This window comes from Lactuca saligna, chromosome 5, assembly GCF_052625555.1.
Source record: "Lactuca saligna cultivar CGN05327 chromosome 5, ASM5262555v1, whole genome shotgun sequence".
NCBI lineage: Eukaryota > Viridiplantae > Streptophyta > Magnoliopsida > Asterales > Asteraceae > Lactuca > Lactuca saligna.
The window spans coordinates 308,792,293-308,805,027 of record NC_136421.1 but is presented as its reverse complement, the minus strand read 5'-3'; the positions used below and the strand labels follow the sequence as shown (position 1 = coordinate 308,805,027).

The following is a 12,735-nucleotide window of genomic DNA, read 5'->3' as shown; positions in this document are numbered from 1 at the left end:
GTTTTAGTCTAAGGAATCTAGTGTTCTGTTTCCACCTGCTCCCAACTCTCACCACCATTGAAATTCCACGATTCCCAAACCCTAATTTTTATCGACAACATCATCATCTACAACAATGTCACCAATTTTAGTGTGTGAGCAGGCATATACCATGGCTCAAAATTTGGACCCAAATAGTGATGGAAGAGGAGTTCTTCAGTTTAAAACCAATTTAATGTCCATGATCAAGGTAAGACAAATATTTCAACAATCTACATTATTGAAATTATTACTTGAGCTTTTGATGAGCTTATCTTGTTACGGTTTAGGTTTCTACAGACTAAGTCTGGTCGAATTAATTATTAATACATAATTGTTAAGGAGTCTAATATTTATTGCAGCAAAAACTAGCCAAAAAGATGGAGCGCAAAACTGTGTCATCTTTCGTTATGACAGGGTCTTCCTTGACACACATTTGTGCGTCGTCTGAGCGTTTTACGACACACATTGCGCGTCGTAAAGGCTGTTTTTCTAGTAATGAGAGCAAATTTAATGTTAGTGTGATAGTTGTTATTGTACGAGAATTCTATGAGTGGTAAATGTGTATCCCAAGCTTTACCAAAATCTATCACAGAATGGGAAGGTCCTTGATAATGTTGGTGGGCATCACCAGTTGTCGAATCTAGAAAGTTAAGAATAGACTTGCCAGGGAGCATTTATTAATAAATACTTGGTTGACTTTTACTAATCCTTTTTTGACTTGTCAGGGAGTCTTGTTGGGGATGTCTACCACAACAGGAGTACTTGATGGAGTCTTTGGTACAACTACAATTGGTTATATTGAAAGTTGGGGATAGCAGGTGAAACAGTGAAAGTTGCTCCAATTATTTAAAATGATTATTTTTCTCTTCAGCTTCTATCACCCACATATCTAATCAAAACCATTGCTCTGTAACAGAAAAAAAGAAGACAAAAGGAATTTCAAATCGTACAAGATTATGTATATAACCCAATGAAAATCACGATAACAATTTTATGTTTTTGTCATGTCATTGTCACAGCCATGGACACAAATCAAAGGTGATGAAAACTATCTAATTAAATTGTTATTTCTCATGTTCGTCATTGATTCAATACAATCATATTTGTTCTGAGATTCGAGTTGTAATTTGTGAAGGAAGAAACAGATGTTTCGACGTTCTACATGGATTAAAAAAAACTCTAACATTCAAATAATTTGGAGATTACTAGATTAGTGACAAACCTCATTGTTAGACTCGTCCTTGACTCGTTCAGCAGTTGATTCACTATAATGAGATTCGGAAATTGTTGCAGGAAAATGACCTAATCCAGCCAAAGCTTCCGCCGCCTCCAAATGGAGAGGAATATGGTTTCGAGAAGGGATACATGATTGCAGGTTTTGTAGTGTTTATTTCCTTATGTTAGATATATTAATTGAATTATTCATTTACCATAATTAAATATACTAACATTACCATGATACCCTTATTTATTTATTTTATTATTTTATTATTTTCTGAATTCTCATTGGTGCATACATGCACACAATAGTTGTCAGGAACATTTGAACCTCTCTCTCTCTCTCTGTCTCTTTCTCTCTCTCTCTCTCTCTCTCTCTATATATATATATATATATATATATATATATATATATATATATATATATATATATATATATATATATATATATATATATATATATATAGAGAGAGAGAGAGAGAGAGAGAGAGAGAAATATACTAACATTACCATGATACCTATATTTATTTATTTTATTATTTTATTATTTTCTGAATTCTCATTGGTGCATACATGCACACAATAGTTGTCAGGAACATTTGAACCCCCCTCTCTCTCTCTTACTCTCTCTCTCTCTCTCTCTCTCTCTATATATATATATATATATATATATATATATATATATATATATATATATATATATATATATATATATATAGAGAGAGAGAGAGAGAGAGAAACAGGATCGGGTGAAGACTCATTTTAAATTGAGAACTCGTGAGAACACCTTAAAAAATTTTAAAAAAATACAAATCATAAAATTGAGCATAGACCTATGTCCGGAAGAAAAAAAAATTGGAAAAAAAAAAAAATTGGATCATTAAAATTGAATCATGGATCATAATGATGCAAAATAAAAAATTAAAATTGAATCATGTATCAATTTTAATGATGAAAAAAAATTCTAACTTTTTTTTCTCTCGAACATAGATTTATGCTCGATTATATGATTCTTATATTTTTTAGTTTTTTTTTTTAAAAAAAAACTTTATGTGTCCTCACTATAAAATTAGTCATCACATGAACCAGAGCTTTTTGAACAATGTTTGTATTCTATTGGCAAGTTTATTTATTTATTATTTTTTTAATCGTGCTTCATTTTGCGCAGTACAAGTCATATTTTTTTTTTTTTTTCATTTTTTATTAGATTAATTTTTTTATTTGATTATTAGATATTAAATTAATTTTATTTTAATATATAATATTTATATATTAATAAATATTACATTATTATATATGAATTAATTCTTTTAACTATTTTTTGGATTATTTTTTAAAATCTTTTTTATTAGATTAATTCTTTTTTTATTGTATTATTACATTTAACGTATTATTTTCTATATATAATAAATAGTATTTTATTGGATCATTAATTTATTTTTAGTGTATAATATTAATTCTTTTTAATTTATTGGTTTTACCATAATTCGTTGAAAAATGCAAAAGCACCGCACCCCCACGTTGAAAATCGTCGGGACCATCGCCAATCACCTTCATCTAAGGTCCGACTGAAACACTATCAACCTGTTTCACCCAACACCGCAAGCCACTAGCTACCTGCGACAATCTCTTCATAATCTTTCATAATCCTTTATATTTTCCACTAAACTGGTCGTTTTCCACTAGAACTAGCCCTGTCGAAAATACCCGATACCCGAATTACCCGCTCGATTTTTTCGGGTATCGGGTAAATCGGGTCGGGTAAATCGGGTATCGGGTAAATTTTTCCGGGTAATCAGGTTACCCGATTTTTTTTCGGGTCAGGTAAAGGGTACATTTTTTGGATTTCGGGTATACCCGAATTACCCGAATTACCCAAATTATTTTAAAATTTCATTTTTTTATAGAGCTTGTACTATATAGCAGGTATTTGATCACGCTTAAACTAATATCATTATTATAAAACATAAATATATTTATTATGACAATACGACACTAACAATATTAAAAGTAATTTTTATATATTATCTCGTTCTTTAAAACTTAACTGTTTTCTATATTATAGTTTTTATTAGAACTAACAAACTCATTATCTTGACGAAACTCATTATCTTGACGAAACTAACAAACTCATTATCACGACGTATTTATTTCATTAAATTTATTTTTAGGTGAAATTCAAAAAAAAAAATCATATATTTCGGGTAATACCCGAATTACCCAAACCCGACCCGATACCCGAATTACCCAAACCCGAATTACCCGAATTTAGTTTGGGTAGGGTAACGGGTAATTTTTCTAACATGAAAAACCCGAATTACCCGACCCGAATTACCCGAAACCCGAAAAAATTACCCGTTCAACACCCCTGACTAGAACCATCACTATTTGAACCACCCGGATGTACAATCCGGTAACGTCCGCATTTTCTCGCTAGACATTAATAAGATGATATACTTGTAATGGTGAACAATTTTTACATTTATATGAAGTAAATAAAGAGAATTATTGAGTATTATGTGTTCTATGTTTAGTTATATGTAGGATATGTGCTTAAAGAAGTATAATAAAATAAGAAATAATATACGCGTCTTAGATAGAATAAAATTTGGCAAAATAACCTTGATGTAAGTCAAAATAGTCGTGATGAGGATTCTGGAGATATAAAGAACACACTAATTTCTTTTATACCGAAGAAGTTATGATGCATTGAAATTTCTCATTCGACAAATACGACCACAAATATCGCAAAAAATGAATTGGAGATAGACTGTTTATTAGCATAAGTAATCTAAACGAAAGTCATAGTAATCGTAAAACCGATAGCGTGCATATAGAGAACACGTAAATTTGACTTCATGAGAGGAAGTTATGATTTTTATAATATTTCAGCATAACGGTGTTAGCACATAAATCGAATTTCTGATCGGATGACGTTTAGCTGAAACAATCTAAACGATAATCGAAGTCCATCGATATAAAGATAGTTGAGAACGGACGTCGGAGAGAGAGTTATTAATTTTTAACGGACTTTAATAGTCTTAGCTTGTTAAAAATATAACTTTAAAAATAAAATCAAAATTAGCCGATGGAGTCTAAATGAAAGTTTTAGATCTTGTCGATAGCTATGTGTAGATATAAAATAGTCGAAAATGGAGCTCGTATTAAGAACATATGAGTTTTCTAAAAATTTATAAAAAAATCCACGCACAGACAAGATTTGCGGCGCACATTTGACTTCCACCTAAATCTCGACATGTGGCACCACTCAGAGAACGACACGTTAGCAACCCGCCAATTGCGTGACGTGCATATCTTTTTTTGGATATAAATACCTACATTCGTATATATGTCTCATATCTCACCCCTATAGCTCAATCCCTTGAGTTCTCCCCGCATTAGATCAAAATTTCCTTAAATTCTAGTATAACGACGAATCCCTACGACCCGAAAAGTAGTAGCCTTCAAGTAGAAGCTATGACAGTGCAATTTCTAGACTTTTGTTTAAGGAATCTCTACAAGTTAAATTACACTCTATATTAATTTAGTGTAATTCGTTACTGTTATGAATTTATAAATAAATTTTGTCAGTAAATCCAACATTATATTATTGGTTAATCTACTTATGTGGATGATGTCCAGGATGGATTCAGTGATGTGTTTAAAGTGAGGTATCCAAACAGTATACTCTATATACCACACAGAACCTACTTCTGATATAATCCTACATGGTTGTGCTTTATCGGCTAAGTGTTGAAGCGAAGCGTTATCCAACTTTCTAGTCATCCACACTATCAGGTGAATGCATAGTTACTGTCAGCTTACACACATACAAACACACACACACACACACAGATATATATATATATATATATATGTGTGTGTGTGTGTGTGTGTGTATATATATATATATACTAGTTTATAACCCATGAAAACCACGATTACTAAATTAATTAAATTTTCATAGTAAAAATTCATACTTATTAATCAACTAATTTAAATAAATACTTTTAAATAAATTATTAATTAAGAGATATACCCAAATTTTAAAGTTATTTGTAACTTCAAAAATAACATAAAATCAAAAAAGTAAATGTTTCTGTAAAAAGTTTAAATTACATTATTTAAAACTTTATTGTCATTAATTGTGATAGTGATTTGCCTAATATATCTTCCTGATACGTGTCATAATATTAATGAGTTTAAATTGTATTATTTAAAATTTTATCGTCATTAATTATGATAGCGATTTGCCTAATATATCTTCCAGACACGTGTTATAATATTAATGAGGAGTTGTATTAGAGTGACATACCAAAAAAATATTAAAACTATTCTTTTATTAGTATACTAGTTTATAACCCGTGAGAACCACCGTTATAAAATTAATTAAATTTTTATAATAAAAACTCAAAATTATTAATAAATTATTTTAAATAAATTACTAATTAAGAGATATTTTTATTAGTTATGTGAAATTATAAACGTTAATTCAAACAAATATGTAAAATTAATTTTCAATATATATTAGATATTTTTTATTTGTGAACTAATAAAAACAATAATATAAAATTTAAAAGTTAAAATAGAGAAATCAATACATTGAAAAATAGCATTAATAAGGAGGTCTAATAAATTTAAAATGAAGAACTAATATATTGACAAGTGGCAATACATTAATTAAGAGGTCTAATATAGTGACATATGGCAAAAGAATATTAAAACTATTCTTTTTTTACTATATATATATATATATATATATATATATATATATATATATATATATATATATAAAGTATGCCTATTTTCTGAATTACTTGATATCTTTTGCTAAATGAATTATATGATTCTTACTTGATTTAATTGAATACATATTTTAATATATACAATATATTGGATAATGATTAGTGATGAAAATGTTGAGATGATGATGAGAGGACTTGACCATTAGTGAACCAGTCATCTAGCATAATATAGATGGCGACCATACACTATTCTAGACAGTCCAGTGGAAATGATGACACACTCGCAACCTCTAGGCGTTAGTGAACTATAAGCTCATTGATGTACTCTATCCCCCCATGGCTGCCTTATTGTCATTTATTGCTAAAGGAATCACCCAATCAATATTGTGTACCCGTTGATGATGATGATCCTTATGATAGACCCTTTAAGACCAATAGTTCAGGATTACTAGGTGAGAATAATATGATTGGATAATTAGGTAAAGTACTTGATGTGAAATATATATAATTAAAGAACTTAATTATTGTGTGTCGAAAATCCTATGTGCTAACTAGGCTCCTAAGCCTATCCTATTCATTTTATTAGTATCACAGGTTGTGACATGAAGGCCCAAGGATGTTGAGTGATTTATGGATAATTCTAGGTCATTGTGTAATAAACTATTGCAAGGCTTGTAACATTCTTGTTATGCTTATGTTTATGTATTGACGATGATATCCCGAAGTTATTAATGAAACACATTTCTTCGAAAATGCTTGGTAATAATATTATTACATTATTGGGAATTCTGCATTATACTTATTTAAAAAAATACTCTAAAATGAAATAAGCATAATTAAATCGGTCTTTTCTGATTGAGAAAATAGGGATGTCACAAATCCAAACACCCTTAGCTCAACTCCTCCATTCATTATCTTTTACCAGCTTGCGCCACTACATCATACTACCTGGTTAGTTCCTCCATTTGTTGCCTTCCACAACCCATGCACAACCTTATAACATCAAAGCTTCAAGCGTGCACTACCTCAAAAGATCTAGCGGCAGATGTGGTGGTTTAAAAACTCTAGATCTAACATTGTCGTTATTGACGACAATTTCAGTAATGAATAGTCAGCTGGAGGATGTTTTTGATGTTTTAAAAACCAATTTGAACCCTCTGGTCGAACCGGGAACCGGGGAAAAGAGCAGTTCAACTATTACTGATTTTATGCCTATTTCTGAACTAGAATGAATCGGTCGGTTTTTTTTTTTACCAAAACGTTGTTGAACTGGTTAAATTGAGTAAAAACACATGGAAGAAAACATTTTGCATAATAAACTTTGTTGTTCTTTTTCACATCAATTTAGAGTTCTCTAAGCAGCAACCGTGTGATAAAAATATATGGTAAATGCTATGAAGTTGGTGGTTACACGTTGTGTGGGTAGTCAATTGGTCTAGTTTTAGTCGAGAAATAACGGATTGTAGGAAACGATCGGTGATTGTCGGCAAGGTGGTAGAAAACAACGAATTGAGGAACTGACTAAGGTTGTTTGGATCAGACCTTCGGGTGGTTTAAACAGTAGTGGTTGTAACGAAAAACAACCGACTTAGCGGCAAATCTAAAGGATTCCGACAGAATGTGAAGATGTTGTCGTCGGTGGCTACTAGTAGCATTGGGTGGAACAGGTTAGTAGTGTTGCCGTCAGACCTTCAATGAAGTTGATTGGTGTTGGTCCTAACGATTTTCAATGATGGGATGTGGTGTTTTTGCGTATTTTAAAGACTTTGTGGTAGAGTCAATAAAATTAAAAAGAATTAATATTACTTATTAAACAAAATTAAGAATCCAATAAAAAACAATTCATCTAATAAAAAAGAAACTAAAAAAATACTACAATAAAAAAATTAATTAAAAAAATTAATTATCTAATATTTATTTATATATAAATGTTTTATATTAAAATAAAATTAGTTAATATATAATTATCAAATAAAAAAACTAATCCAGTAAAAATGAAATTAATAAAAAAATATATGTATTATAATTCAATAAAATAAAAAAATAATATATAATATTTCAATAAAATAAAGAATTTCAGAAATGATCATTGTAGTTTTTTAAAAAAATAGACAATCGACAAAAATGTTTATTGAAAATAAAATTATCATTTTAAAAAAGTTGACAGCCAAGTTTTAAAGGTTCACTGAATAGGATGAAAAGCGCAACTAAACAACCAAATAAAATCCCTTTGTTAATGTACTTTTCTTTTGACTTTACCCAAAAAAAAAAATCGACAAACTAGCGGGACTACTTTTGAAAATTTTTCTTTCCTATCTCTTCAAATAATTCAGAGGTTCAAGATGTCATGTTTTGTACATTTCAATGTTTTTATAATCAAACCATACCTCTTTTGGTTTAAACCCAAATCAAACCTTATATAAATTACTGAACAGTGGTTAAACCGAAAACAGTTCCACGTAAAAAATTAAACAATGAAGTTGTACCAAGCAAAAATCTAATATATATATAGGAAAAGTGAATATATGACTGTCATATATTTAATATTAGGTATAAAACCATCTAAATTGACTTCGTTTTGATTGAAAAAACACAATTTTTATCACGGTTTGCTTTTTCTTATTGCTTTTGAACTCATTTTAAACGTTATTTTGTAATTCATCCCCAACATCTATGTATTTCGAATGTGTTTTTTATAAATGTTTTTTTTTATTAAACCTTAAGTAGAAGCTTCATAACTTCCTGCATCACCTACCTTATGTATACTTGCATTGTTTTTATTTGATGGATTATGTAAAGAGATTTATTGAGTTTCTAATGAACAACTTTAATCTTTCATTATAGTTTTCTGTAATAAATTTCAATATACTGAACTACATGTAGTTGATAAAATATTCTTATATATGGTTTGTGGTGCAAAAATTAAACTTACAAAACTCCATAAAAAATATATACAAAGCCAATTATAAACTCTAATACAGGATACAAGAAATACCGTAGAAATGTTTGATTGAATTTTGTTAAAATTATGTAGTTTTTGATGGTTCTATACCTAATATTAGGTACATAACAACCTCATATTATCTAAGGAAAAAATTAAAAATATCTAAATACATAACTTAACATTGTGAATGTTAAATATATTTTCGGATTCACCGTGTGAATTTAGATTCACATTGTGAATTTGATGAAAAAATAGAATTATCGAGATACCATTGGAAAAATGATAAAGAATTACGAATATCTGTATTTTTTTTTTAATAAAAAATAAGTTATAAAAGTTGAAAAAACGATCGGTTCCATGGTTAATTATGGTTCTCTATTAAACCTCACCATATATATATATATATATATATATATATATATATATATATATATATATATATATATATGACTTAGGAATCTGTGGCTGTTATGTACCTAATATTAGGTATAGAATCATCAAAAACATAATAGTTTTAACTAAATGCAATCAAATCTATCTACCATCTTTATTGTATTCTCTATTAGACTAGATGATAGGATTTGTACATATTTTTAGGAAGTATTAAATATTTAATTTTGCACCACAAACAATGTATAATAATATATTATAAACTACCTATAAGCCTTCATATTCAAATTTAATATAAAAAACTATAGTGAAAGCTTGAAATTGTTCATTAAAAACCCAATAAACTTCTTCTCATAACACATCCAAAAGAACCGTGCAAGTGTACATATGATACATGTTAAAGAAAGTTATGAAGTCCATTAGAGGTCTAATATAAACAACACATTTAAAATACAGAGATATTGGAGATAAATTATTAAATTAGAGATAATATGAGCTTAAAAGCAATAGAAAGAAGCTAACAGTGAAAAAATTATATTTTTTAATCAAAATAAAGTTAATTTTGATGGTTCTATACCTAATATTACATACACAACAACCACATATTCACTTTTCCTATATATATATATATATATATATATATATATATATATATATATATATATATATATATATATATATTGAAAGCATCAATATAAGATGTTTAAACTTTGAAAATCCTAAAAACCTAAATGGTCCCTGTGGCAGTGAAATGACATAAATATCATTCACTTAATGGCCAAAAAGCTAACGGAGTTAACGAAAAGGATCATTTGTTAAAAGTTTTGAAACCACAGGGACTCTCCGTAAGGTTTTTTGAACTTAAGGACTAAACTTGATATTTTTGAAAACCACATGGACCATTTTTGAAGTTTTGCTTTTTTTTTTATTCTACAAACCTAAACCTCATAGGTTTTTATACCAATTCGTTAAAAAAATTGAAAAGAAATTTTTTTTATATATATATATATATATATATATATATATATATATATATATATATATATATATATATATATATATGACAAAACTGCGAATTTGGTCCTTGTGGTTTGCCAAAACCTTTGGATGGGGTCCAAATAGTTTCCAGCTTGCACCAAAGGTCCAAAATCAAGGTTTTCTTGGGTTTTTAGTCCATTCCGTCATTGACCGTTTGTTTGGGGCCGTTAGTGCCTACACGTGCCCTCCATGTGAGGGCATTTTGGTCATTTTAGGTACTTATTTTAAATAATATCATATTTCTCCCTTATATACATATACGCAATCCTCTTCCTCTTCTTCATTTTTATTTACAGAGAAGAATCCTCTTCCTCTTCTACTTCGTCTCTTCTTCTTCATCTCTCGTCTACTTCTACTGCTACGAGATTCAAAAATGGTGCTCTGCTTCTGTGGGAATGTTGCTGTTGTGCGAACCTCATGGACTTCACGAAACCCTGGTCGTCGTTTCTATGCATGCCCTAAAATGGTTAGCAAACTGATATTAGGTTACATAGAAGTCGGTAGTTAAGCAATAACTCTTCTACTTTAATGTATTCTTGTAGGGATCCAGATGTGCATTTTTGGGGTGGTTCGATCCCCCTATGTGTCAAAGATCAACTGTTATCATACCAGGACTGTTGAGAACAATGAATAGGTATGAGGTTGAAGTGGGCCAGCTGAAGATGTGTTTGCTTATCTCGTGGATTTTGTTTCTGTTGTTTGTGCTGTTTTGGAAATAGGAATTAGAGGTTAGGACTTTTTTGTTGGTAGTAACCACTTAAAAATGTTGTCTTTTGGTGCTAGAAGGTTTAATTGTGGTTTATATATGTTTTTGTTGGTAGTAACCACTTAAAAGTGTTATCTTTTGGATCATTGTATATGTAATGCTTTTATGACAATGGGAAGTGTAATGGTTTTATCCTTTTATGAATATGAAATTATAAAGGTTTGATCTTGACATGATATGCAAGTGTAATGGTTTTTCTCTACGTTTGAATATGCAATTGTAATGGTTTTATATGCATACATGAAGTACATTGCCATAACATCTTCATGCTTTGACAGTACAACATAAACAAATAACAAACAACATTACCAAAAGGGGACCATAACAGATAAATGCCAAAACACAATCATTACCAACAAAGGGCATTAAAGTACATTATCAAAAGGGCATCAAAGTACATTATCAAAATGGAACAAAAAAAAGGCAACAAAGTACCAACTAAAGTGCATTAACAAGTCTTGACAAACATAAAAAGTACTTAAACATCAATTCCCATCTTTGGCCTTGCAGGTCCTGGCATTGTGACCCTTTTGCTTACACTTACTACATGTAACAGTCAAAAACTTCCTGCTCAGTGATTGAGTTTCATTATCATTTTGACTTTGACTGTTTGCTTGCCTCTTACATTGCTGGATTTCAATCCTTTCCTCTGCTGTAATCCTTCTTTTCTTTTTTGGCTTGCCTATAGCTTTGTTGTGTGGTGGAGGCACAAGAGTTGTTGGGCAGTCACTCTTAGGCCACATGGCTCTACCTTTGATAGGCTCCACCTTGAAGGAGTACATCTCTTTCCATGTATCAAGCCAATACACCTTATGCACATAGGTGTATAGTTCTCCTACCTTTTCATTGTTGTCTGCCATTTCATTTAGGCTTGCAATAGCATGTTTGCAAGGAATTCCAGTAAGCTCCCACTTTCTACAACTACACTCCCTTTTCTCCATGTCCACCACATGTTGATCATTCCATGGACCTTTAACCTGATACTTTTGTCCCCCATTCCATCGTGCATGATACTTGCTAGCTAGTGTTGTGTTTGCTTCCAAAATCCTAGTACCAGTTGGAGTTAATGGACCTTGACACTTGTTTAACACCTTCATCACATTGCATACTCTCTTCATAAGGTACTCTCTGATGAACTCCAAACAACTGATAATGGGTTTGTCTCTCCCTTTTACAAGTTTGCTATTGAACACTTCACAAAGGTTATTCAATAACATGTCTGAAATTGCCCTTCCTAATAGTTCATTAACAAAACAACAGTTAGTGTATATCTATACTACAATAAAAAATAAGACAACAAATTGAGAAAATACCAGAAAAATGACTTCTAGCCCAATGATGTGGAGGGATTTTCAAGAGCCATTGATATGCTTCTATGTCATAATTCCTTAGCTCTACCATTACAGCTTCAAACTCTGGTATGGTGGTGGCTGTAGCACACCTCCAAAAATACTCCTTGTACTCTGTAGTCTTAAATAACATCCTCATGTTCTGGTATATGTGTCTAATACAGAACCTGTGTTCTGCATTAGGGAACAATTGTTCTATGGCTGGTAGAAGACCCTGTTGTCACCAAAACAAAATAAGAAATTATCATTAGTTTGTAATGAAAC

At 30.3% G+C, this 12,735-nt stretch overlaps 1 protein-coding gene across 1 annotated transcript; it reads right to left on the bottom strand.

Annotated features, from left to right (window-relative positions):
- Nucleotides 1-11,607: 11,607 nt before the first annotated feature.
- LOC145047026 (uncharacterized) lies at nt 11,608-12,339 on the bottom strand. The gene has a single exon (XM_078995272.1). It carries the CDS (start codon nt 12,337-12,339, stop codon nt 11,608-11,610), a length of 732 nt encoding a protein of 243 aa, XP_078851398.1.
- Nucleotides 12,340-12,735: the final 396 nt, after the last annotated feature.

Excerpts from the sequence above, each read along its gene's own strand:
- LOC145047026 (XM_078995272.1), bottom strand. The coding sequence starts at position 12,339 with ATGTTATTGAATAACCTTTGTGAAGTGTTCAATAGCAAACTTGTAAAA.